This window comes from Gadus morhua, chromosome 8, assembly GCF_902167405.1.
Source record: "Gadus morhua chromosome 8, gadMor3.0, whole genome shotgun sequence".
Classification (NCBI taxonomy): Eukaryota; Metazoa; Chordata; class Actinopteri; order Gadiformes; family Gadidae; genus Gadus; species Gadus morhua.
Window position 1 is genome coordinate 10,693,883 of NC_044055.1, and position 27,609 is coordinate 10,721,491.

Here is a 27,609-nt window from a genome sequence, read left to right on the forward strand (position 1 = left end):
CATGTGCGCGTTTGTGTTTGTTCACATGGATGCTTGCGTGCGTCTGTGTGTGTGTGTGGTCCTGAGATCTGCACCCCTGGTGTTCATCCGATTTTTCTTTTTCTCTCTCTCTCTCTCTCTCTCTCTCTCTCTCTCTCTCTCTCTCTCTCTCTCTCTCTCTCTCTCTCTCAGGGGGACATCCAGCAGCTGCTGATCGTGGAGGATCCCCGGGCGGCCCAGGACTACTGTGAGCACTACAGCCCCGACTGTGAGACCCCCAGCCACGTCGACAAGCCCCAGGCCCAGGAGCCCGAGGAGGAGGTAAGGGGACCAAAGGCCTGTGGGTGGAGGGTGGAGGGTAGGTGGATCGGGGGTAAGAAGGGGGTTGGCACACAGGGGGTTGGGGGGGCCTTGCCATTGGAATGTGTGGTGCCGAAGAAGCACAGATGGATGGAAAGACAAGCATTGGGAGCAGGTTAGGGTGGAGTGAAAGTGGAGGCTGGAGGGGGGGGGGGGGGGAGTGGATGTTTGGGGTGGAGTGAGAGTGAGATTGTAGGTTAAGGGGGGGAGTGAGAGTCGAGGTTGGAGGTGGAGTGAGAGTCGAGGTTATGGCGGGGGGCAGTGATAGTGGAGGTTAAGGGGGGCAGTGATAGTGGAGGTTAAGGGGGGGAGTGAGAGTTGGAGTTGAGAGGGGTACAGAAAAGAGAGAGAGGGGTAGAGGGGCAGGGTGGGGGGGGGGGGGGGGGGGACATTGCGGTCAAACGACAGGATGAAATAGAGTAAGAGAGAGTAAGTGTGAGAGAATGAACCTGACAAGCAAGAAAAACAGTCAGGAGAGAAGGGGGAGGGAGAGGGAAAGAAGGGCTTGAACACACAAAGGAATAACTGTGTGTGTGTGTGTGTGTGTGTATGTGTGTGTGTGTACGTGTGTGTGTATAGAGAGAGGGGGAGGGGCCAGTTGAGGAAGTCGATTGATTGATTGATCGGATTGATTGACGGGTAGGGAGATGCCTTCAGAGGAGTTCAGCTCAGGCGAGGGGAGGAGAGGACAAAGAGCAAGGAGAGGAGGAATACCTGAGTTCAATCAAGCGGGCCGCTCATTCGAGAGGGCAGGGTGGGAACACCCGGGAACAGCGGACCGTAGCGCTCAGCGAACCGCGCCGTGCTCTAATCTCTTAATTGAAACACAATGCATCCTGTTTTGCGTTTCCGTTCCTTCCTTTCTATACCGTTCCCCGCCAGCCCCCGCCAGGTCTCCCCCCCCCCCTCCCTGGCCGACAAACGCTTTTTCCTACAGAATTCCACTCTATAACGGATGAGCTCACAGCAGTGGAAACTCCATTTTCTTTTTCTCACCGGCCTGAAGGTCTGAGCTGGGGCTCCGTCGGAGTGGCCCCGTGATTTATATCGCTAACGACTTCGGCAGGCGCTCTCCAGACTCTCCAGGCGAAATTGAAGCTTTTCCCTTCTCTCCCCGGCTGTAGCTAACCCTCCCCTCGTACCTGGAAAAACAGACCTCTAGATCCTCGCGTTGGGGAGAAAGAAAAAAAGATAGTCGATTCTCGTCCCCAGTCTGAGGGAATGTTGGCTGTGGAAGCGGTTTTGTCGATGCGGGTACTGGAAAATCTTGCCTCATCCAGTCAGCCAGTTGCTCCTCTCCAGCGCCAAGACGAGGAGCTGGACGAACGTCCGCAAACGGTACAATGGGGAGCTGTTGGAATTCTTCTCCAGAGGAAGCCTGTAAATCCAGGTGATCCCTCCCAAGTCTATTAGTATCTGAGTGTCTGACGTCCGTCCGTGTCGCCTTGACAAGTGTAGAGCACATCCCTTCCAGAAGCCGTCGCACCAGTAGAGCTGTTGACGGGAGTGATGTACAATGGGGTGAAGAGTTCTTCACAGCAGGTGGTGGGGGGGGGGGGGGGGGGGGGGGGGGGGGGATCTAATCCAAAGAGCTCCTGACTTTGACCCTATTGACCTGACACGTATACCCGGAGATACCCCTTGTTGGTTGAGAGGCACTTTATCTGGGGAGAATGGAAGGAGAAAGGGAGGGGGGGCTGGGGGTGGGGGGCAGAGGGATGAGGGTCAGGGTTGAGGTTAGGGGAGGGGGGGGGGGGGTTCGTCACCATGAGTGAATTTCAGTATTTTTGTCTTCGATCCAGGCCTGCGGTGAAGGCCTCCAGCCAGTGGACATGCAACTCAGACCAATAAATCTCCCTCATGCTCTGCGTTGCTCTCTTATTTCCTCTTTTTTCTTTCATTCTTTCTGAGCTTTTTTTCTCTCTCTCTCTCTCTCTCTCTCTCTCTCTCTCTCTCTCTGTCTCTCTCTCTCTCTCTCTCTCTCTCTCTCTCTCTCTCTCTCTCTCTCTCTCTTATTACCTGTCCCTCTGGCCAAGTGGACCAGAAGCCAGGCAGGCCAGCCAGACCATTGCTCTTATATTTTATGTTATGAGTTAAGCTGCCATTTGGGGCTAATATTCCTCCCAGGAGCGAAGAGAGGACATTTCTGTGAATCTAATCTGCCTCATCTTTTTGTTAGCTTGTCCAGATTTCGGTTGAAGAATGATGTCAAGGAGGATCATTGAAAATAACAAAGATTGGGAGTTGGAAAAAGAGAGAAAATACTTATTTAGCTACTTGTTAATACAGTCCTTGGAAGGAACAGACGGAAACATCACATAGGACTCACACCGTTTTTTAACATTTGACTCATGTCATGTCAGACAATTAGTTTCAAGCAAAGCCAATTTAAAGGGGGCCATATGGTCCAAGTGTTATTTGTTCTCAAAGAAAACTTTAACACCGTAATAACCCTCTAATTCCCAGCCTCTCTTTCTCTCGCTGGCGTCAGACATTTCGCCCAGCGTTCATTACAGAGAGGAGCGGGTCTGGGGTAGAGGTTGTGGGCCCCATAGCCTTTTCCGTTTTTTAATGATGACGATACCTCAATGGGAAATATTTACATTTATTGCAGCATGCAGGCAGTCATTAACAAAAACAAGCTCCTATTACCGACCCGGCCTGGGGTGAGCTGGTGTGCTCAAGAGGCAGATGAGCTTCCTTCCATTTCACATGAATCCTGTTCCCACATCCTGTTGAATGCAAATAAAAGTTTGCGGGTTGGAAGTTGGCTGCCACCTGCAACCAAGTGGAGCAGTTATTTAACAAGGGGGGGCGGGGGGGGCACATGCAGAGTGGGGGGTTCTTGATAGGGGTGATGCTGAATTACGTAATAAGATCATTATTTTATTATTTGATGCATCATCATGCTGTAATGGGCATCATGCACTCTAACGGGGGTTGCATCATGAGAATTAAACAAAGACATATTTTAAACTAATTTTTAGAAATTTTGGGAGGGACTAAAACAGACACAGCTGAGACGGTTAAGTTTATATATTTTGGGATAGAGATGGTTAAGTTGAGCCATGGTTAAGGTTAGGTGTTAGGAAAGAGAGGGATGTGTTTAGCTATTGGGCTAGAGACTGTGCACATTTAGATATAAGGTTTAAGGTGGTTAAGTTAGGTTAAGTTAAGTCAGTTTCATGTCTCGCTGTGCATCTTGGGATGTCCTGCCACTGCCTTTACCCACACAATGAGCAGAACCTGACCCATGGTTTCCTCTGGCTGTACAGTACAACAACTACGACTATGGAGAGTTCTACGAGTACGGGGAAGGGGAGGCGGCCAGCCAGGCCCCGCCCACAGAACCACCCCGGACCGAGGTAAGGGGCTTAGCGCTCAAACAAAGATGGCCGACGGGGAGGGGATACAATCGTATGAAGGCAGGGCTGCACACACAACAGGCATAGAGGCAGACTCGGATAGAGACACACACACAAACATTTGCTTACAAGCAGGTGGACATGCACACAATTTACACAAAATCATAAACAACCATTATCTCTTTAATTTTAATTGATTTCTGGTCCCAATTAGGTTTTTCATGCCTCTCGCTGTCGCCATTTCGCCATTGTTATTTTTTTATTGTACAATAAAAGTCATTATTTCTGGGGCTCAATGACGCTCACTTCGTCTATGTTTGAGGTACCCACGTGGAAAAGCTTAAGAGCCTATAAAATTGCATGAGCCGTGCTAAAAACAAAGCATTAAACATTAATAACAGTCATCAAAATCAAACAAAAATCCACATTCTTTCCCCCCTCGTCGTCCAGACCAAAGCGGAGGAGTACTACACAGGGGAGTACGACTACGGCACCGTGGACGGCAGCCAGACGGACCCGCAACCCGACAGCACCACACCTGACCAGGTACGAACCTCCCGCTGATCCATAACTGTTTATTCTAAAATATGCAGAATATATGAGTCGCGGTTTAATCACCCATAGAGTGTCTGCACGTGAAGGTGCCCACAGCTGGTTGAAATCATCTCCCTGCTCTGAAAGGAGAGCCGACCTTTATAGGTCCAGCGTAGAGCCGTAAAAACCCTGACGGTGCCATCAAATACTATGGCGGGCATGGGGAGACATTGAGGATGATCTCTGTGTGTGCATGGCCCAACCTCTAGATAGCTCCTATCAGAAGGTGGAATATGCCAGAAATGTTCCTCAGATATATATATATATATATATATATATATATATATATATATATATATATATTATTGCATGGTAATCCCATGGCTCGTCAACCATTGACAGCAGGATTACCAACAAAGAACAGCATATGGATTTATTTTCATTTGATGACTTGTTACAAATAAGTCACTCTGAACTCAGTGATTTTGATTGAACCCAGAGTTCTGCAAGCATATGCAGATATTGTTGTTGGGAGCCCATCATTTTCCTTTCGGTGGAAAACTTTCCATTTCCAAGATACTGTCATCCCATCCCTCCACACAAACACATTGGATCTAAAATGTTCCTAAAGGAAGAAAACCAGAAACAACAATGTAAACAATACGAAATTAATTACTATAAAGAACAACCTTATAAACCTATCAACAATATCAATTTCCACCTCTCCTCCCATCTCCTTGGTGCGATACATCAGCAGAAGGCCCGCAACATGACAACAACGCAGCATCTGGCGGAGGGCTAAGAGGGGAAACGTTGTCATCTAATGAACCCTAACTAATGGAAAAAAATCTGCAGACAGGCCTTAAGGCCCCCTAGCCCCCCTTCCATCCATTCCCTAATTCATATCCTGAAATTTGGCAGATCCTTTATATTTGTGGTAAACCATCGCATAATACGGTAACATAATCGGGAACATCTAGAGGATCAAACTAAACCATCATGGCCCGGCTGGATGTACCTTGAGGTTAGATGGGGGGGAGAGAGAGAGAGAGAGAGAGAGAGAGAGAGAGAGAGAGAGAGAGAGAGAGAGAGAGAGAGAGAGAGAGAGAGAGAGAGAGAGAGAGAGAGAGAGAGAGAGAGAGAGAGAGAGAGAGAGAGAGAGAGAGCTTACCGGGGAAACGACAAAACATCTGCCCCGGTGATTGTGGAGCGCTCTCTTGATCAGCCCGCGAAGGGCTCTGTGATGGAGCACTCTGGACAGCCTTCACGATGGGAACATCGCCCCTGGATATGACATGAACCAGAGCCATCGCTCCACATCATTGATCCATTGTCTCTCCGTCCGGGCGAACGCTAGAGCCTGTAGTAAGGAAACCAATCTGGCAGGGTGGGCTCGTTCCTCAGAACGTAGAACTACTCCCCTTAAACCTGAGCGGGGCTGATCAGTGCCACATGGTAAGGGTTTGGACGCTTTGTAGGTCGATTAGAGTCGAGTCAAGTCCCGTCGTTCCACATTTACTGCGTTGAGTGATGTTGGGAAGGTGGTGTTTTTGTGTGCGCCGCCGCTGCCATGTCGCTAAGGGGGTGTTTTTGTTTTACGACGTGACGCGAAGATCACACAGGATCTGCGTCGTTTTTCGTAGAATGCTTGGCGGTTCATTCTTACGATGTTGCGTGTTGGTAGTGGAGACGATTCCACTTCAACACGTTTCACCCGCAGCCCCACTAACTACTGACTACTGGCAGGAGAAGAGGCTGGATGGGCCTCATGGCATTCAGGCGAGACAGTTTAAGCCTTTGCATAATTGATGGTTCTTACAAAAAAAAAAATTCAGTGTGATTCATGAGTGGTTAAGAACATGGAAAGTCGCTCATGGTGTTCAGTGTTTTACTCACTGCTTCTGGAACGACACATTGTTTACCTGAGGTCTGGGATCAGACTGGGGCTTTACGCAATGAAGGAAATTAACTTCTGTGGGTTGTTGAGAAATGTGTCCAAACCTTGGGGGAAATAGGTACATGGATCACTTTTTGGGGGGTCATTTGACAATAATTTTATTATATAGTTTTATTGTTTTGATAGTTAAAATATCTATTTTGTGGCTCTTTTGTCCAATAATTCAAATTGACATGGTGGTAAACCCTTGTGTATTCATGCATATACAATACAGCCCAAATAATTTTCTTTTGGATCAGCACCTCAACAGCACCTCAAAAAATATGTGTTGTTTTTGTCAAAATGTAAAATCGCCACATCTGCTCATGTCAATGTGTCAAATCACGTGCTAGAAGCCTGTAGTAACATTAAGTGTTTTACTGCAACCAATTCCAACCAGCAGCTGGCTCACACTGACCTCTACCTAACCCCAAACAAAAGTGAACTAATCAGGCATCTTTCAGCTGCTTGGGTGTGTATATTTCTTTTTCAAGGTCTGCACCAATCATATGATTGGACGTTGGATTAATTAAAACCATGTCCTTCCTTTCGTCCCGAAGTGTCCGAATGGTTTTGATCAATTTGAAAGGCTTGTTATGGACATGTTTTAATATTCATGTGCCATGGTGTATTAATTATGCAAGATAGCCGGACTTGATTTGTACAGTTAGATGAAGACGTGCTTGAGTCAAATTACAAAATAATACTAACACAAAAGACCTGTCCCTAGATTGATAAAAAAAAGGAAATCAACATAGCCCATTTTGGAGCAGTCCTAACTATGTTAGATACACTCGTTAACCAAACCTGGTCTTGATGAAGCCAGGTCTCAATCTTCATGCTTTCACTTTTGCATCGCAGCGTGAAATCATGTGCACGCTAATTCGCCCGAGTCCCTTCTATTTGCATGGTTAGACATCTGTTCCCCGCTGTTTCTGATTGCTGCTTCTTCCTCTGCCTTCCCTTGTCTTCATCGCAGACCTACGAGGAGGAGATCGTCGACGATTACATCACCGGCGTGGAGCAGGTGGGGGCGGAGCCTACCACCGGCGCCGAAACCGACTACAAGGGGCCCGTGGGCGGCGAGGAAGACTACAAGGGCCCTGTTGGAGCCGAAGAGGACGTCAAGGGGCCCGTGGGCGCCGAGGAAGATGTCAAAGGCCCCGTGGACGGTGACGCGTACGGGTTCCAGGAGTACGACATGAAGGAGTACGACAACAAAGGCCTGGACGACTACGGCAGCTACGGCCCCGACGACGTCAAGCCCACCGAGGCTGCGTACGATGACGATTTCGGACCCGGCATCCCCGCGCAGACCGACATCCGGGAGAGCGACGTAAGACCCCCTGATTCACTCGCTGAGAAATAGTAGTTTCGTAATCGTACTTATCTCTTGACGTCCCAATTGGAGCTTAAAAAACATTTTGCCGTATTTAAATTTCACAACTAATAGTCCGGTTACAACTCCCTACCCGTGAGGACCACATTCCCGACAGGGGTGTTATTGGGATTTTTACACCTTGTTGTTGATGTTGAGATTCTAATGAATCCATGTGTTTTTGACAGGTTATGTATATGTGGTGTACAGGAAGTCAGTATTAGGTTAAGTTGTTTTAAGCAGAGCAGGACAGTGTCGATTTCACTGGGACACTGGGGTGTTGGGGCGATTAAAGTCCACTCTTCTGTCGGTGTGGAGATTTCCTGTCTGCTTATCTTGAACGCATCGGAATTCTCGTCTGGAAGCCCTGTATACACACACGCACGCACGCAAAGCCATTCATGACGCGGATGAAGACTAAACAACCCTTAATGACTAAACACATGCTTCACATCCACAGGCTCACACGCACTAACCTTTCCCACTGGCAGACCCCGCTGTCCCCACAGATGCCCCCCACCCCGATGCCCTCCTCCCCTTCCGTTGACCTCTTGACCTTCTTTGACCTTTACTGTTCATCAACGCCATTCATTGCCCTCCTAGGAAACGACCATCAACCAAATAAACCTCCTCCTGTCTGTCTGTCTGTCTGTCTGTCTGTCTGTCTGTCTGTCTGTCTGTCTGTCTGTCTGTCTGTCTGTCTGTCTGTCTGTCATTAGCTCTGAACTGTTAATATAAGCAAACCTTTTTGAAGTCACAGAACACTCATTGTATTTAGATTTATTTCAGGAGTAGGACGTAGTGCGGTAGTTCCAATGAGTCGTCGTCTACGCAACTTCATTCACACACGCACACACACACACACAACCACATATATACACAAATAACCACACACATACACTTTTCCATTCACACATGTCGGTTCTCTTTCTCTCTGCATCTGATCTAAAGGACGCAGACCCTGAAAGATCCCTCAGGATTATAGTGTATTTTTTTAGACTTCACTGTAGGTGGTTTGTGAATTCCTCCCGGGTGAAGTCATTGTGTGGATAGTGTCCGATGACGACCCTTTCGTTTGCACACAGTTGGGGTCTATCCCTCTCCCACTACCACCACCACCACCACCAACACCAACACCACCTCACCATCTCCGTTCGATGGGTTTCAAGAGGTTTGACAAATAGGACTCAAACCCAGGTTTAAATTATAGGCTTTGTATAAAAAAACAAAAAACAAAATCATGATTCTTGGGACCTATTTTTCCATAGAACAAATCATTTGAAACATCAACATACGCCGAGCAGATCTCAAGCAGCCGTTCTTAACAACGCCAGGAGCTCCTTTTATCATTTTGATTTTGTGCATCGAATTTTGCATGTACAGTTGCAAAGAATAAGCGGGAGAAAGGGGGATGACTACCCCGTCATTATACCTTTCTCATCCCACTCTTCTCCTCAAAGTGTCCTCTAAATTGACTAACAATATGTCCGTCCGTCTGTCTGACTGCCCACAGCTGGGTGGACGCCACCATGGAGAGAAAGGAGAGAAAGGGGAGCCTGCCGTCATCGAACCTGTAAGTGTCCTCCGATCTGCCTGTCCTTCCATATGTCTGTCTCCATGCCCTTTTGTTTGTAGGTATGCATGTCTGGCTTCATCTCTCGTGGTCAGCGTGTCTGTCATCCCGCCCTCTGTCTGTCAGTCTTTCCATCTTCATGACTTAACGGTCCCTCCTAGGGTATACCTCCATTCAAACCGTTGTTTTGTTGTGTCTCCCTTGGGTGAATAAACATGAACATGGGACACATCTTGCGGTTTTGGGCTCCTCTCTGATGTTCCCTCAGCAGATGGACTCAGTACCCAGCCCCCAGAGACACACGGGTCAAGCCTTCACTCCCACCGCACTCACCCCAAAGTGGGAGTGAATGTTTACCTCCCCCCCCCCCCCCCCCCCACACCCAACCCGGTTTATTTTATCTGAAGCCTTGCTAGCAAACATTCTCTTGCCGACAAGCCGGAATTACAGGGCATTTTGCTGTGCCACATAAACAACGGGTTGCTGATACAAAATGTCACCCTTTCGCTGGGCTTCGAGGGCCGAGGGCCGTGGCCGTGGGCGCTGTCCTACACAGTTTACCGCTACCGGCTAAACATTTGCAGAAATAGCAGCTGTAGTTAACTTTCCTCTTGCCATGGCTTCACATCTATACCACCGCACAGGGTCCTCGCTGCGCCGTTGGTCGTCACCGCACGCACTCACACACACTCTCACACACACGCACAAATGCGGTGTTCGCACATGTGTGCTGTGCGCTTGCACAAATGAAGATGATTATACATACTATAAACATCCCCACTGCAGGACACCTTATTTAAACTTTACTCCCACACATACAAACATACACATATACACACGCGCACACACACACACACACACACACACACACACACACACACACACACACACACACACACACACACACACACACACACACATACACACACACACACACAGACACACCCACGCAGATCACACACACATTACAGCCTTATATATATACACCACTATCAGTAGGAGTAAACACCGTATCAAAGTCAAGCTTTTCAACTAAGGTTTTTCCACAGGCTTCCAGACGGCCCCTAATAATGCCCCTGTTTCCTCCGCTTCCCCCTCTGTCCTTCTCAGGGTATGCTTATTGAAGGACCCCAAGGAGTGCCTGGCCAAGCAGTGAGTATCATGTTCTTCCACAAGGTCCACACATGGAGAACAGTTAAAGGGGATGGGGTGTCTGTGTGTGGTTGTGTGTGGTTGTGTGTGTGTGTGTGTGTGTGTGTGTGTGTGTGTGTGTGTGTGTGTGTGTGTGTGTGTGTGTGTGTGTGTGTGTGTGTGTGTGTGAGAGAGAGAGAGCGATGTGTGTGCGTGGTAGGGGGCGTCTTTATGGATAGATTGTCAGTCCTGGTCGCCTGTGAAGCTTGAGTTAGGGGAGTCAGTGAGGAGTGTGAGAGTGGTTTGTGTGTGTGTGTGTGTGTGTGTGTGTGTGTGTGTGTGTGTGTGTGTGTGTGTGTGTGTGTGTGTGTGTGTGTGTGTCTGGTTGCGTGAGCCCCAGGTCGATTGTGGTGGGAACTCTAGTTAGCTCTGGTTTTGGTGTATTAAAGGTTAAGTGTATTTTTCTGTGTGTGTGTGTGTGCGTGCGTGCGTGTGTTTTCTCAGGGTATACCTGGTACCCCAGGGCTGCAGGGTCCCCCCGGCGCCCACGGAGATCCTGGAGAGAAGGTAAGCTCCGGTTCCAGATGTTTCTGAACAGCTCCTTCGCTCACTCTGTGCCCATCGCGGGACCTCCGCAATGGGAGACCTCCAGCCCTGTTGATACTCTAAGCATCGGCATGTAAGGGGGGGGGGGAGAATTATGAAGAGGTACTTAGTTTGGTTCATTGGCTATATTGATTGCATTGCAGGCTAAGTGTTTTCAGATTTGAAGAGGGCCCCTGATGTGTACAAAATGAACTGGATTACCAGGGCTCATGCCTACACATCTTGCTGCAGAAATGAGACGAGTCAGCGGATCGTAGCGGAAGACAGGGCTTCTGTTGTTCTGTCTGTGGAAGGCCACACAATCCCAGAAAAAATAACACAGCCATTAAACCGCAGATTCAGTTAAACGTTTGGACAGTGCCCTGCTACTGCAGTTGCAAGGGGAATTAGCCAGGGATGGATTGGCAGTCAGAACGACAAATTCCCTTTACATTTCCAGCGTGTACCCGCCCAAACTCTCAAAAAAAAACAAAGCCCAAGCAAAAAAGCCTGGGACAGGTCTGCTGGCAACGTGTACTCCCGCAGGGTCTGCCATTCCACCTCTTATAATGACGACAGCGCCTGAGCTTTCTCAGGCCTGCCTCCTCCCTCCCTCCCTCCCAGAGCGCTGTGGGGTTCCTCTCATTAGCTTGACGGATAGGGATGATGCGTAATAAGCCCTGGCTGCCGTCAACGGCCCCGCCACCACCTCCACCACCACCTTCCACCACCTCCACCACCACCGCCACCGCCGCAGTGGGAAGCCAGGCCCCATACTGGCTGGTTTTTCACCCGATTTGGTGATCCCATCTCCACCCCCCTCCGCCTCCTCCTCCTCCTTCTCCACCCAGCCACCTCCACCTCTGTATTCATCGCTGCCTACGGCTATACCAGCCTGTTGGATGGAGGAATCCATGCAAGCCCGTGGAATTCGGTTAAACCAGGTTTTTTTGGGGTTTGTGGGCGAGCAAAGGAAAAAAACTAAATGCACTGCATTCCCCCATCGTCCTCCTCCTCTTCCTCCACCTCCTCCTCAGTCTCCTCCACACACACAACAGTCTTATTGTTCTCGGGGGCTAAAAGAGATGAGGAAAAAAAATACTTCATGTGATGTATGGCCACGCAGGGCTGCGTAGCGTCGACCGCTTCCCACCGCTGAGAACACGTGGGACGGAGAGAAGGTGCCAGCGTGCGTTTCCGTGACTCTCGGCAGCCTTTCAGATTTTCTTCTCCCGCTGTGACGGCGGGGACTGTTTGATCAGCCGGCAGCTCTCCCAGGAGAGAAACGGGGGAAAAGGGAAACACATACAAACACAGAGCAAATTCTACCCAATCACTCACACGTCCCGGTGCTGTGACGGATCGGGGGGCCTCCGTGGCCACTTGGTGGCGCTGTAGCGACCGGGCCAGAGCAGAGGCGCTGGTGGGGGCTTGTTTTGTTAACACACATGGGAACGATTTGAGTTCTTCTGCCCGAGAGACCTTGGTGCGTGACAGGCCTGCTGAAAAGAACAGGGGGGAGGGGGGGGGGAATGGCTACGTGTTATTTAGGATGGCTCTTTAGGATAACCTGCTGTCTTTATTCATTTGTTTACGGGCCAGACTGTGTTCCTGCCTAATCACCATTGTCAGTATACAGCCATACAGGGTTTTTACAACCCAACGGTTGATTACAGAGCATGTTTCCTATTAGCATGATGCTCTTTAGGAATTCAAGTCCATTCAGTGTTCTCCTGCAATTAACAGGCGCAATATTGTCGGAGAGCAGATTAACGCATGCTTTATTTTTGTAATGACTTGGGGTTTCCTGGATGAGAGTTTAATTGCTTTTTTGGCTAAGGGCAGTGATTGCTTCGATGGGCATTGTGTCAAACTACTGGATACTACACTGGTAGTCTCTGTTCCTTCTCTCAGGCAGAGCAGCTATGTACTCTGCCTACTTCTAGGATAAAGGCCACCATGGAAAGAAAAACGATTTTAATTTCTTAATGGAGTAACTCTCTAGCAGGATCTCATTGTCTCCATATGCTTGTCTGAAAAGGCCCATCGATCGAACATATTTAATTTAGGATAAGCCCAAACAATGCACACTCAAGCGCTTCAGGGCTCTCCCTGCAGGGACATGGTTGTCATAGATAAACACTAAGGTCCTCACTCGTGCAGTTTAAGAAAAAAAAAAAAAGATAATAGTTGAATGGAAAACTTCTCTGTGCTCATCCAATTTCGCTCGCTCTGAGAACCATGATTGTCCATATGATTTGATTTACAATTCAAAATGTACTCGTTTGAAAAAATAGATATAGTATTACAGGAAATGGATTCGCATAAAACAAAAACGTTCCTCTCTCTCTTCCCAGGGTCCTCCAGGGCGTCCCGGTATTCCCGGTTCGGACGGTGTTCCGGGTCCTGCTGGTACCATCCTGATGCTGCCGGTGAGCTCCCGTTCTGTCCTCCCTGAACCAGCCGCTTCAGACACCTCAGTCTCCCTCACCTGGCCCTATCCCCGCAGTCCCAGCTCCCTCCAGTTAGCCGGTTCTTCAGCTCATAGCATCGTCAGCCAGCCAAGGAATCTCACCCTTATTTGCTTTGAGTCACAAATCAGTGGGGTTGTAAATGTCAGCCAGTCCAATGGACTGGAACCAGTGACTTTGAAAAGCCTTGGCGACCGCCTGTTCTCTTCTCGGGCCTGCTTTAAGTCCTGTGTGTCTGTCTGTGTGCGTATGTGTGTGGTTGTGTGTACGTGCATATCCATTCAAGTTTGTGTGTGTGTCTCTAATGGTGCCTGTCAGCGTGTGTGTAATGAGCAGCAGTGGCTGTCTCCTTGCGCACGTAGACTCTGGTGTGTGTGTGTGTGTGTGTGTGTGTGTGTGTGTGTGTGTGTGTGTGTGTGTGTGTGTGTGTGTGTGTGAGTCGACTCTATAACCCTTTCATATATATATGTTATGAGGACACGGGTGTGTTTTTTGTGTGAGTATGGCAGCAGCACTGACAGCTTTACAGCTGTCCCTGGGAGAAAACAGGACAGGGTAGTAGGAAGCGGTGTTGCATTGGGTTGCTCAATAGGCCGTGGATACGACTCGACGGGCTTCCATTCATCCCGGTGACTCTGTTCTCTCTGTTGCGGCCCACAGTTCCGCGCCGGAGGAGAGTCCCACAAGGGGCCAGTGGTCTCCGCGCAGGAAGCCCAGGCACAGGCGATCCTGGCCCAGGCTAGGGTGAGTATTGATGCTGAGGACCCTGCTCGAAGTGACCTACACAAGGTTGACCCTTTGTATTGAGTGCACCCCTTCAGCCGTCGGACGACATGATCTGTCAGCACATTCTAATAGGGATTACATATTTTGAGAGTTAGTGTTAATAATTAGTGATTTGAGAAGATAGATAAGGAGATAGAATCGGTGATGTGTCAAATAGAAACATTGTTTTTTGGCAAAATCAGCGAGATGTTCGTGGCATCATAACACAAAGCTCTATATCAGTCCACTCCAAACAAAAGCAGAAAGCCATGCATCAAAATAAAGTCTGCTTACTGTTAAGTAAGCAGACTTAAGTGTAGTAAATCTGACTATCCTTTATGATTATATAGCTCCTCAACGACTCCCAAGGAAACGACAAAGCCGAAAAATGTATTTCTTTTTCACTCTCTGATTGTTGCTTTTGGGCATTCCATTGTGTATATCGGCTCCGAGACAATTTGCTCGACCGATTAAATAAAAAGAGGACAAGATTCCAGACACTCTATATTGCTGTAATCAAAGTGTTATATTGAACACACTGGGAACATTTCACAGCATTATGTTTGTGTAGAGTGGTCCCTTGAGCAAACAGCAGGTGGCTGCTATGGTTTCCAGAGAGCACTTGTCACCTCCGCACTCTTTCCTGGCTCTCGGTCTAGAGGGAAGTATGCAGGGGGGCCAAAAGAGAGCCCAGCAAGTCTCCATCAACCTTATAGCGAGATTCCCCACCGAGTGGTAACGACTGCGGGAGAAAATAGTATTTATGGGCGCACTGGAAGGTTCTCTGCTGTATCACAGAGAGTTCAGCCGTGGCTAGCCGTGTGCTATGCTAAAGCAACCATATGTCGATAAATGTGGCTGCCGGTTTTTGTATTATATGAGTATGTTGTGCGTTTTGGTCCAGCAATTTTATGAATAGTATAATGAGGCGGTGAGCACGTCAGGGAAACAATGGAACTTCAATAAAAACGTACACACAGATTTTTGTGCGAACAAACTATGCTAATAACTTTAACATGATTGGAGAGAGTAAAAAGTTAATTCAGAGTGTACCGTAGTTCAAACCACATTTCAAAATCTATATTTCCAGAGGTGACTTAATGAGTAATATTAAAAACTTGCCCTTTACTTTAATAAATCCGGACTAGTGTATCAATGAACACGTAGCTTCTAAGTAGCCACATCGGTTTGCATGGCATCAGCCCTCTGGCTATACAGAAGGGTAAAGCGCTGAGCTTATTAAGGGAAGCCAATGCACCTTGTTAGCCCCGCAGCTGGAATTTTCCTGGCTCTTGTTCCTCACACTTCATTACATCAAGGACAGTTGTACAATTGTGTTTCACAAGACGCCAATAAACAGGCTACAACAATAGACCACTGCAGTCTACTGCATCAACCGCGCCAAGCGATAGGGTTCAATTCCACTATTCCCTGTACGTCAAAATTAGGGTATGAGTTTTAACAAGGTTGGACGAGTTTACTTGTGTAGTGTCAGCACTTTGCTTTGAATGGTTTGTTTATGAGCTGTCATCCTCCAATCCACAGCTGACTATGAGGGGTTCTCCGGGGCCAATGGGAATGTCTGGCAGATCTGGACCTGTGGTGAGTGACCCTGAGTGCACGCCCGCACGAATGCACCCGCTTATACATATAAACACACACGCTAACACATGCACACACACACACACTCACACACACACATACACACAAACACACACTCACACACACACACACACACTCACACACACTCACACTCACACTCACACTCACACACACAAACACACAGACTTGCTCGAACGCATGCACACCTCAACACATGGATACACACATAATAAGATGACGACATAAACACACACAAAGATGCACACACACATAGACACACACACCAGGACAATTGCACGGGCCACATGCACACCTCATCACTAAGTAGTCGGCATACTTATAAACTCAGACCAAAACACACACACACACACACACACACACACACACACACACACACACACACACACACACACACACACACACACACACACACACACACACACACACACACACACAGACTTGCTCGAACGCATGCACACCTCAACACATGGATACACACATAATAAGATGACGACATAAACACACACAAAGATGCACACACACATAGACACACACACCAGGACAATTGCACGGGTCACATGCACACCTCATCACTAAGTAGCCGGCATACTTATAAACTCAGACCAAAACACACACACACACACACACCTATGAACAAAAAAATCATGTGCATACTTAGAAACGCACACACAAAGACACACACACACAAACACACACACACACACACACACGGGCACAACTGATCCACCTACCATACCCTCATTCCACAGTTGATGAGAAACACAGAGTGACGAGAGCTTCTTCCTGTCATGGATCAAACTAAAAGCATCTGTCAACGCACACACACGCACAATCATGCGCACACACACACACGTTCACGCTCACACGCACGCCCCCTGTCTGCTGGAGTGAGGCCAGAGTTTCATTAGCAGAATAGAGCATTGACGACGCCAGATGTTACAAGCAGCTTACACACCGCCATCTATCGTCACCCCCACACCCTCTTTAGTGTTGCCTTCAGGTTCCCCCCCCTCCCCTTGTTCACGCGACAACTAGTGTATGTGTGTGTGTTAGCGTGGGCTTGTGTGTGAATACAACACGTCCCTGCACTAAATTTAACATCACAGCCCTCTGTATCCTGTTATCTCATCTGGCTGATAGGGGGAGTTTGTATTTAATGTATATTTATATAACGTCTCTATATATATTTATAATACATATGTGAGTCATTCGGTGCACTCATTGTTTTGTAGTCCCGTCTCAGGTTATATGTGTCTGCATGTGTGATAGCTTGCTCACCCAGCTGCTTGGTAGAGAAAAAAAACTTTAAATAACCCGTGTGTGTGTGTGTGTGTGTTTGTGTGTGTGTCTGTGTGCGTGTGCGCGCGTGTGCATGCGTCTGTGTGTGTGTGTGTGTGTGTGTGTGTGTGTGTGTGTGTGTGTGTGTGTGTGTGTGTGTGTGTGTGTGTGTGTGTGTGCGCGCACATGAATTATCTTTTCTAGGGAGGTCCTGGTTCCCCTGGACTTAAAGGCGATGGTGGTGACTCCGGTCCACAGGTAAGACACACACACACACACACACACACACACACACACACACACACACACACACACACACACACACACACAGAGACACACACACACACACACACACTCTCACTCACACACAGTTCCCGTGTGTGTTCCTTACGTATGTGTGTGAGGCTCCCTGGGTGATGCCCCATGTCTGCTTGGACCTCTGTGTGGAGCAGTCTAATGAAATAGGTGTGAATGGTCTGCATGTGTATAGTTGTGTGTGTGTGTGTGTGTGTGTGTGTGTGTGTGTGTGTTTGTGTGTTTGTGTGTGTGTGTTTGCTTACCCTTACACCTACAGTATGCTAAATAAATGATCTAACCCTGATAAAACATGGAAAGGAATGCATAAATTAATTGAATCAAACAACAATCAAATCAATATACCCTTATGAAAAAAGGAACCAAATTTACTTTTGTACATTCATTGGACCACTCCTTTGGTATAACCTGATTTTACCAGACTGATTGTGTGTGCACCATGTATTTGAACTGTTTATGTTTTGATCTTCAGGGTCCCAGAGGTCTCCAGGGCTCCAACGGCCCACCAGGGAAATTAGGAAAGAGGGTGAGAAGACTAAAATCGTTTAAAAAACTACAAATAAAAAAAACAGTGGCCCAGCCCGACCCAGATGCAGTCCCCAACATTCACTGGTCTCCTCTTGGTGAAATGCATATTGTTCAAAGTGTGTTCCTTCATCACAAGCGCCATCCAACTCCTCCAAATACCTCTCCTTAAAACTCCCCTTGATGTCCAATTATTACAACAAACCATGGTCACAAATGTCACCGACTGCAAAGGGCGTTCTTGTGTATTGAATTGCCACGCCAGTCCTCTCTCCACATGCCCGGTGACCCCCCCCCCCTCGCCCTCAGCCCCCTCCCCCTGAGCTCTATGCTCAACATGTAAACGCTGTTGTTTACTCAACGCTACGCCGGTCACAGCAATAGCAGCATGTCGCCGGGTTTACCCCCACTCACCCTTTGTTCTGTTGTACTAGTTCTGCATCAGCCTGTAATGGGATTTATTTGCTTTGCGTGATGTTTATATTCCTGTGGCTCTCCTCCTCCTCTTCCTCCTCCTCCTTTTCATCCTCCTCTTTCTCCTCTACCTCTTGCTTCTTCTCCTCTACCTCCTCCTCCTTCTGCTACTGCTCCTCCTCCTCCTCCTCCTCCTCCTCCTCCTCTACCTCCTCCTCCTGCTCCTCCTCCTCCTCCTTCTGCTCCTCTACCTCCTCCTCCTTCTTCTTCTCCTCCTGCTTCTTCTTCTCCTCCTCCTTCTGCTCCTCCTCCTTCTCCTCCTCCTCCTCCTCTACCTCCTCCTCCTGCTCCTCCTCCTTCTGCTCCTCTACCTCCTCCTCCTTCTTCTTCTCCTCCTCCTCCTTCTCCTCCTCCACCTCCTCCTCCTGCTACTCCTCCTTCTCCTCCTCCTTCCCCTCCCCCTCTTCCTCTCTCCTGCAGGGTCGCAATGGAGCCGATGGAGCCCGAGGCATGCCTGGAGAGGGTGGAGGAAAGGTACAGTATATATTAGATACATTCTACATATCGTGTACAACGGTTGTAGATATTCACCATAAATATTCACTATCCCCAAGCGCTTAGGACTTATCATTTTGCATCGTTTGCTGTGATTAGATCTAGATGAGATGTTTTCTAACATAATTATGTGGCATCATCATATAGCAAAATCACATACTCTCACACAATGAAGTGAAGAAGAGCAGAATTAATTCTCATTCTCCATCTGACAATCTGGGTTGAGATGCAGTAAAAACTAGAAGGTGATTTAACTTATTGCGATACAAGTTAACTTCAGTCTTTGAAACAGCACTGTACATAAGCTAGCATTCATCAAGTTTGTGAAAAATATGTACTGACTCTGTGTGCGTGTGTGTGTGTGTGTGTGTGTGTGTGTGTGTGTGTGTGTGTGTGTGTGTGTGTGTGTGTGTGTGTGTGTGTGTGTGTGTGTGTGTGTGTGTGTGTGTGTGTGTGTGCATCGTGTGTGTGCATGTGTGTGTCTGCAGGGTGACCGTGGTTTCGACGGTCTCCCGGGTCTACCTGGAGAGAAGGGACACAGGGTGAGTAACCGTTCCAGCATCTGCTCTGAGACCAGCACATAAACCCCCATCCCATCACGGTTCGCTTCGCCCGGCGCCACGACTTAGCAAAGCCTAACTCTCAGAAACGTACCTGCGTACGATCCACATCTTTGCTGTCGGGATCCCGTATACATTGAGTTTTAAAGCTGGGTTTCCTCAGACGATCACTGACGGATAAGACAAACCGACTTTTCTGCTACCCTGTCCTTAAACAAAGCACGGGTTTAGCTATAACTGATGCCTTAAAGCTGCCACCTATACTTTACCGCCATAGCCTAGACAGACGTAGTTGTATAGGCACGCACTTTTGAGCCGCATTTGACCCACTTACTACAGCGGGGCCTTAGGAGAACTGCCGTATTCAGAACCAACCAGGTCACCCCTCAAACCGCGGGCTAGGCCAGTGCTGAGTCGGAAGTCTGTGGAATCCTGAGAGCGTCAGAGTTGAGGGAGTGAGTGGTGAGGAGGACAAGCATCACCAAGAGAGTATTTCTAGTTCCGCACCCCATGCTGAGTAATGACAGGGCACTCAGTGGGAGGCCGGTAGCTTGAGTTGCTATAAATGGAACGCAGAAAGAGGGGAGTCTCCCTGCCAGAAGGGTGGCCCTGGCAACGCATAGATTAAAGGCTTCCTATTTAAGTTATATATATGTATATAAATAATATCTATGTATACTTCCTACCGGGTTTTTATCACTTTTGTTTGTTTTTCATAGTTGCTACGTGTTGCCTTCGGGCAGTCAATCGCCCTGTGACAGACAGAATAATTACAAATGAGCTTTTGCTCGGTCTTTGCGGAACTTAACTGTGTCCTTCCGAGGTTAAGCTGCCATCCAAACCCCAAGCCACCCGCTGACACCCACTAACACCCACTACTCAGCGTTCCTTCAGTTCTAGCAATGACTCTCTCTCTACCTCCCTCTCCCCCTCCCCCAATCTCCCTCTCTGTTCTAACAGGGGGAGCATGGTCCCACAGGATCTCCAGGAGCTCCAGGAGACGATGGTCCAAGAGTAAGTACAGCACCTCTCTTTCTGTCTGTCTGTCTCTCTCTCTCTCTCTCTCTCTCTCTCTCTCTCTCTCTCTCTTTCTTTCTCCTGTCTCCCTCTCTCTCTCTCATTCTCCTGTCTCCCTCTCTCTCTGTCTGTATCTCTCTCTCTCTTTCTCCTCTCTCTCTCTCTCTCTCTCTCTCGCTCTCTCTCTCTCTCGCTCTCTCTCTCACTCTCCCTCGTACTATTACTCTCTCCCTTATTCCTCTACTATAGTGTTTGATTCAACCCCAGTGTGTTGCTCAGTGTCCTCTCTGCTCTGTGTCTTCAGGGAGAGGACGGACAGGTCGGACAGAGAGGCATGGCCGGAGACAGCGTAAGTGGACCTTGTTTTTAGTATTCCGTACCTGACGTTTTTCAAAAAACGTTTTCTTGCATACTCCCTTGCCCAAATTTGTGTTTACCTTAAAACATCTCTCAGAACCATGAACAAAATGTACATTTGTGTGTGTGTGTGTGTGTGTGTGTGTGTGTGTGTGTGTGTGTGTGTGTGTGTGTGTGCTCGCGTGAGTGTTTGTGGGTGATGGAGAATCAGACACACGCTCACACGTCGAGCGCACACTCACTCAGACAGACTTAAACGCTTCCCTCCATCCCACAATTACTCCAACAGATAACAACGCTGAGCATTGCTCGTAATAACATTCCTGCCTGCGAGGTTTCCTCGCGTCTGTAGCTTAACCCTTTTCCAGGTTTCACTGAGGAAAGATAATAGGCGTAAAATATAGACCTGGGGGATGAGTCGGAGATATTTCCACTCTCTCACGTTAAATGAATCATTTTGGATGCAGTTTTCTCTCTGGAGCAGTAAATGCATGCACTTTACTCACATACTGTGAATAAGTTAAAAAATAATGAAAGAGCAGAGCAGAAAATAAAACACTAACTCCACATGATAAGATCGCAACTGGGTCCAGCCTCAATTGCAGTTGCTGTGTTTGGCCACATGGGGTCAATGTTTGACACACTCATTGTGTAATTTCCCCTCACAGCCAGGTGGGTTTCGCAGGACAACTATAACGCTATCCTCATATAAACCCTTCCTCATCTTCCATCTCCTTCTAAACAAAACAACAAAATTCAATCAAAAGAACCGAAGAGATCAGAAGTTCAATTGTACAATTTCTCATGCATACTAATGTGATATAATATCTGTTGTTCATTTCCAATAGGGACCCCGGGGTCTGCTGGGTCCCAGAGGGTCTGTCGGAACTAACGGACAGCGCGTACGTATCTCTGTCCATCTAAATGATGCCATCAGTCAACATGGCCCTAATATATACATACAATACAATGCTAGCAGCTAACATGTCGCTAATAATAATGTATTATGAGCCACTGCTCATCTGAATAATACTATGTAGTTAAAACAGATAATGAACCTCTGAGATGCTAACCGCTACCATGTCAGCTATACGCACGGTGTACCTCTGTGCACCTGAACGCTTCTTAGAGCTAACATGTTGCCCACACCAACTCACAGGTTTGATGTAATGAAATCATTTTGCCTCCTCCTCCAATACAGGGTATGCCTGGACTTGACGGTCATGCCGGTCCTAAAGGAAACATGGTGAGATGTTCTATGTGTTGCTCTACATGTTATCTCCACTTTTTTTTGCAGAGAAAGTAAAAGGTTAAGCCCCTCCCACTTTGGGATTTTCTCGGCAATTAGTGTGTTGTTCCGACCCCGGTGTGATCTCAGTGCTCTGACCCCCTCCCCTTCCTCCACGAGAGCGGACGTGGTCAGAGATTGGTCAATGATGTATTGAGAAGGACTTCTCTTATCGCTGCATTAGTCAAAAGCATCAGTACGACCACACACATACACCCACACACAGACACACACACACACACACACACACACACACACATCACTTCCTGCTGAGAAATCTGGGATGAGATGTAAGCCATCAGGGATTGGTCATAGGACGCAGCTGTTACGACCCCACTCCCCACACACACACACACACACACACACACACACACACACACACACACACACACACACACACACACACACACACACACACACACACACACACACACACACAAACTTCCTGCCGCCATGCGTCAAGTGACCAATCCCTAAAAACAAACAGCTGTCGTTAAGCTGTCTGATGATATAGTTAGTGTTCCCTTGGCGACCGGGTTCCTGAGCTCTGCCTGTGTTTGGGTGGTCTGTTCTTCTTTACTCTCTTTTGACAAAACGTTGGAGTGGGTTTAATAGACAACGACAAACAACATCAACGTTTTAGTGGGTGGAAAGTCACAAGCTTTTACAGATACAATTATCTGACATAGACTGTCAAGGATTTCTATTCCTCCCTCAGAATAAAACAATTCATGGAGTCTGGGGCCCCACTAACAATCAACAGTGGAGGCACTCGAAGCCCTCTCTGAATCAAGCGTTTGTTTTTCTGTCTGTTGTAACAGCTGTAGCCCACAGACTCCCATGGGGCCTCGCGGTTCTCTATACGTGTAGCGCTTGTGGCAGGCTAAATCACCGCAGGGAAGCCAAACAAACCCACCTTTCCAGTTAGCCCCTATTGTTCTTCAATACCCATCCCCCCCCCAACCCCATTTCCTGGCAAATTCGTCCCTTGGGGGCGGGTTTTCATCAAATAAATAAAGATATAAAAGCTGTTTGTTTCACAACGGGCTTCAATGAGATGCAGGCCCGAGGTTAGACTTGGGTCTCTTGCCAGTGACCAGGCAAGTTTGCTGGGATACCGTGAGTCAGGGAATCAGTGTATCACTTTCTCCCCTCGGCTGGACTCTCTCTTTGTTTTGCATACTTGGGATTGTTGCAGTGGACGAAGTCCAACTGCTGGGTCAGCTGGATGTTAGTAATCCCAAGCTCCCACTTTGAGACCGGTCATGACCCCCTCCCTCTTTCTTTCTTTTGTTCATTTCAACTTGAGCCAGTTAATTCATTGTGAGTAGACCGAGAGCTCACACTTGAACTCTGTGGGGGGACGTTTCTGTGAAGGACTATGCAGCTTGTGATGGAGGAATTGACCCGAAGCTCTTCTTCGTTTTTAAGGATAAAAATCGATTTAGATGTGGTGAAGACCTCCAGATCAGATATCCCTGATCTCTACCAAAGGGGAATAATTCATTTCAAGCCCTTTATTCTTGCACGGTTCTTATACCAGAAGGCAATGCAGCACAGTGTGATAATTATATTTTTTTTACTATTTCTGAACAAAAGTACTAACTGCTGAACTCTTTTGTCACTTTCTGTCCAGGGTCCAGGAGGAGAACCAGGACCACCTGGACAACAGGGTCTCGCCGGGCCAAATGTACGTCATACTTAATGCGATAATACGGATTATCTCTCTCTCTCTCTCTCTCTCTCTCTCTCTCTCTCTCTCTCTCTTTCTCCTGTCTCCCTCTCCCTCTCTCTCTCTCTCTCTCTCTCTCTCTCTCTCTCTCTCTCTCTCTCTCTCTCTCTCTCTCTCTCACACACACTACTTCAAAAACACTCTTTTAATTTCCCAGTACTGCCATGATCCCACACAACGTCTGCTGCCATCTGACCGCAGCCCCCTGCCAAACCAGACCCCACTCCCCCATATCCTCAGCCTGTTCACTCCATGTTTAGAAGAACGTTAGTATCGACCGTTTGATTCAGACTCCAACCCGTCAGCACTTCACTTAGTGACGCCCTGGGGGGGTCCGTCCCGTCCTCCTTCGTGCGTCCTCCTTGCCCCCGTCGGGACCCCCCCCACACACACACCCCCTTGACGGGGCTGGGAGAAGGCCACCTCCTGTAATGTGGAACAGCGATTCCCACTTTTGTTGTCCTGACGGTAGCCAGCATCCCTCCAGAGGGCCTCCCACGCTCGGCCGAACTTCCAAGACCCACGGGATCGGAAGGAGGGCCAGCGTGCGCCAACCGTGAAGTCTTGAGTTAAAACTCAATTCTCCCGCGTCGATGGTGTACGCACGTCTGAGACGGGCTTAAGGCCTGCCACGATCGTCATAGCTAAGCCTTTCTGCTCAGTTCCCGGATGGATGAAGGAGGTGGTTTGGATTTCTGGATTTGGAGTCGTTGGCGACAATGTGAAGTTGAACGCTTTGATGTTTTCGTTCGGGCCGTTGGAGCCGGTGTCCCTACAGTGTCCTCGGAGAGGTTGTGTAACAATTTTGTGTTTGAGGGGGAGGAGGGGAGGGCAGGGGGGGGATGTTGTTCCATAAGAATGCCATATTTTCGTTTCCCGCGCACGCAAAGTTAGACATGGAGACAGTGGAGTGAGGAGCAGAAACACAATACGTTTAGTCATGGAATTAAGGCTAGCACAGATAATTAGATTGCGAGAAATCCTGTCAGATATTTGACTGCCAATGTTCGAGCCGCGGTGGCTATTCTGCTTCACGCAGACGGACTTTTGTGATTTGAATAAACTGTTCTAATGGATGGAACCTTGTTTGCTAACTCTCACTCTATGTTCTGTCTGTTCTCTCTCAGGGTCTCATCGGTCCTCAAGGTCCGATCGGGGGTCCTGGTGAAAAAGTAAGTGTGGAGAGAGTTGACCCATTCCCCCGACTCAAAAAATAAGGGTCATTGTTTGGCTTTGTTTGTTTTTTTGTCCTTTTTCGGGCCAATATCTGTTAAGTGATCCAGCAGATATAGGCTTCTGCCTTCCAAGCCAAACACTCACTGCAGGGATGTGGGATCCACACACAGACACACACACAAACACGCATACACAGACAGATGGCGATGTAGACAGCGATACAGACATGTCTCATAGTCCAAAAAACACAACTTCTCAAAATACAACATTGAAGGATCCAATATTCCAGATTGTGTCATTGATTTCATAGATAGTGGTAGTTATTATTCAGTGTTTTGCTTCATTTCTGGTTGTGATGCAGATACAAAAGTGAATCACTTCCTTTGCTGACCTCATGAAATTGCTCTCTCTCTATCTGTATTTCTCTCTCTCTCTCTCTCTCTCTCTCTCTCTCTCTCTCTCTCTCTCTCTCTCTCTCTCTCTCTCTCTCTCTCTCTGTCTCTCTCTCCTTCTCTCCTTGTCTATCTCAACCGTAGGGACCTTCAGGAAAACAGGGTCTGGCTGGCCTGGGCGGAGCTGATGGGCCCCCTGTAAGTTACAATTGCAACTTCCTGTCGACCATTTTTCTTCTCCTACTGTCCCCGTCATTGGGGCTGTCGTATGGCAGAATGTGTGTTCTGCCAGATGCATAATCACTTGTATCTGTCCACGTCACCCAGGGTCACCCAGGGAAGGAGGGACCCCCTGGCGAGAAAGGAACAGTTGTAAGTATTATTCAGATATTTATGTTCCCCGTCCTGGCTTTTGCTTGAATGATCGAATGTTCAAGAAGCACATATAAGAACACAGAAAATGATCAAATATTTGAATAAAATAACTTTATATCGGATGCACGAATCAAAAATATGTAATTTTGTTGCCGTCACTGAAGCAATGTTTCAAATAATTGATACAAATTATTATATGATGTAAAATATAAACCATGGCTTATTTTTTGCCTTCTTCTAAGCATTTTTGAGTGCTGGATGGACAGTGCGTGTTCAACAAAGACTGTTTAGATGGTGTCGCTATAGTTGATGTTCACTGAAAAGCATTTAGACAGATAAAAGACAGGTTCCTGCAAAAATGTTCTGTGACACATGGCTTGTACCTGACCCAAAGACACCCAGCCAGGAAGAGAATAGGGGGACATGCACAATGTAAGCAGACATGACAAGAGCATGAACGGCCTCTAATATGAACCAGCAGAGTCCTGCTGTCATGTTTTCATTGAGTAAACCCCAGCATGAGCCACTTGGACAGCAAGATGTGGCACAAAACCTGTTTGGGGGTGTTGTGTTTGCTGAATGATGTAATTTAAGAAATCGTCACAATGTATTTTTGTGTTTTGACCGCAGCTGCGGATCAATGCAACCTGTCACTTTGCGTCTTTGTGCTTCGTGTTTTCATGCACACAGGAATATCCAATCTATTACTTTGATCGTATTGTATAGAAAAATAGATGAATGGTCACTTGAAAGGTGATGTGTCTATCTACAATGTTTATTATAATATAACAATTGGAGTTTTCCCGCTGTTGGTTTTTATCATATTTATCTCATTGGATTTCGTATTGCAGCCTAGTAATGGATAAGTAGATCGTCTGTGTGTTCCTTAATGAAAGTTCTCTTGCTGTACGTATTTCAGGGTCATCCTGGTGGCATGGGATCTATCGGCTACCCCGGGCCTCGTGGTGTGAAGGTATAGCAACAAAAGAAAATGTTGAGATATGAGTGCTATTATCATGGACCGTAGATTATGTTTATTATGTAATTGCTGACTGCACTTTTCTTTTTCTTTTGTCCAGGGTGCGGAGGGCATCAGAGGTCTTAAAGGTGGCAAAGGAGAGAAGGTAATGTCATAAAAACACCTCCCACTTGCTCACTTTTCGCCCAACTGCACAAAATGTCCTCCTCCTTGATGTAACTCTTTCCTCTTTTCAATTAGGCCGTTGAAAAATCCATTTGTAAGCACATCAAGTCATCAGTGAAGGCATCAAGCCCCTTAGTTGTAATGGAGTGTGGCTCCATTAGGCAGGAATGAGATGGCTTTTAGGAGCAATTCCCATAAAGATGAATCCTTTGCCATTGTTCCCTTTTTGCACCTAGTTAGTGCCTCAGTGGTACTCCATTGACTTTCCACTCGGCCAAATAGGAAGGAGCTGCCTCTGGCATGTATATCTTTTTTTATATAAAATCTATATACCAGAAAACACATGCACCGTGCCAAATCTATGCTAGATAAACCCAAATCCCCGAAATGTTTGCAACATGTAGTATCACTAAAGATCAGCAGATGTCAGTAAAGCTACATAATACTTCAGCAAAACTAATATGCAGCAAACAATTTCTTTCAGAGTGCATAGTAATGCCAGGAGGTTGTCATGGTTCAAAGAATGATGCATTCATTATAATTTGTGATAATTCATCAGCCACTTTTAAGACACTAAAAAGTGTTTCAATCGTGTCCTGAGCCTGATGTTCATTATTACACAAAACCAGATTTGTTCTTTATTAGGTACTACTAGTTTGACCTTTTTGAAGCAACGTGTGGCCATTCATTCAAATCTATCGACCATAAATCACTCTTAATCATCATTGATGTGTTTCTCCTTCAACTCCAGGGAGAAGATGGATTCCCAGGCTTCAAAGGA

At 47.5% G+C, this 27,609-nt stretch overlaps 1 protein-coding gene across 1 annotated transcript in view; it reads left to right on the forward strand.

The window, feature by feature from the left end:
• LOC115548935 (collagen alpha-1(XI) chain) overlaps positions 1 to 27,609 on the forward strand; it is an 87,558-nt gene that overhangs the window by 22,176 nt on the left and 37,773 nt on the right. The window contains exons 5-29 of the mRNA XM_030363874.1: positions 172 to 300; positions 3,615 to 3,704; positions 4,155 to 4,250; positions 7,154 to 7,510; positions 9,066 to 9,125; positions 10,236 to 10,277; positions 10,761 to 10,823; positions 13,199 to 13,273; positions 13,973 to 14,056; positions 15,623 to 15,679; positions 17,183 to 17,236; positions 17,766 to 17,819; positions 18,713 to 18,766; positions 19,276 to 19,329; positions 20,308 to 20,361; positions 20,669 to 20,713; positions 21,570 to 21,623; positions 21,923 to 21,967; positions 23,646 to 23,699; positions 24,869 to 24,913; positions 25,454 to 25,507; positions 25,637 to 25,681; positions 26,604 to 26,657; positions 26,764 to 26,808; positions 27,580 to 27,609. The exon at positions 27,580 to 27,609 is cut by the window's right edge and continues 24 nt beyond it. Coding sequence (XP_030219734.1) covers positions 172 to 300; positions 3,615 to 3,704; positions 4,155 to 4,250; positions 7,154 to 7,510; positions 9,066 to 9,125; positions 10,236 to 10,277; positions 10,761 to 10,823; positions 13,199 to 13,273; positions 13,973 to 14,056; positions 15,623 to 15,679; positions 17,183 to 17,236; positions 17,766 to 17,819; positions 18,713 to 18,766; positions 19,276 to 19,329; positions 20,308 to 20,361; positions 20,669 to 20,713; positions 21,570 to 21,623; positions 21,923 to 21,967; positions 23,646 to 23,699; positions 24,869 to 24,913; positions 25,454 to 25,507; positions 25,637 to 25,681; positions 26,604 to 26,657; positions 26,764 to 26,808; positions 27,580 to 27,609 — 1,794 coding nt within the window. The remainder of the gene's footprint in view (positions 1 to 171; positions 301 to 3,614; positions 3,705 to 4,154; positions 4,251 to 7,153; positions 7,511 to 9,065; positions 9,126 to 10,235; positions 10,278 to 10,760; positions 10,824 to 13,198; positions 13,274 to 13,972; positions 14,057 to 15,622; positions 15,680 to 17,182; positions 17,237 to 17,765; positions 17,820 to 18,712; positions 18,767 to 19,275; positions 19,330 to 20,307; positions 20,362 to 20,668; positions 20,714 to 21,569; positions 21,624 to 21,922; positions 21,968 to 23,645; positions 23,700 to 24,868; positions 24,914 to 25,453; positions 25,508 to 25,636; positions 25,682 to 26,603; positions 26,658 to 26,763; positions 26,809 to 27,579) is intronic.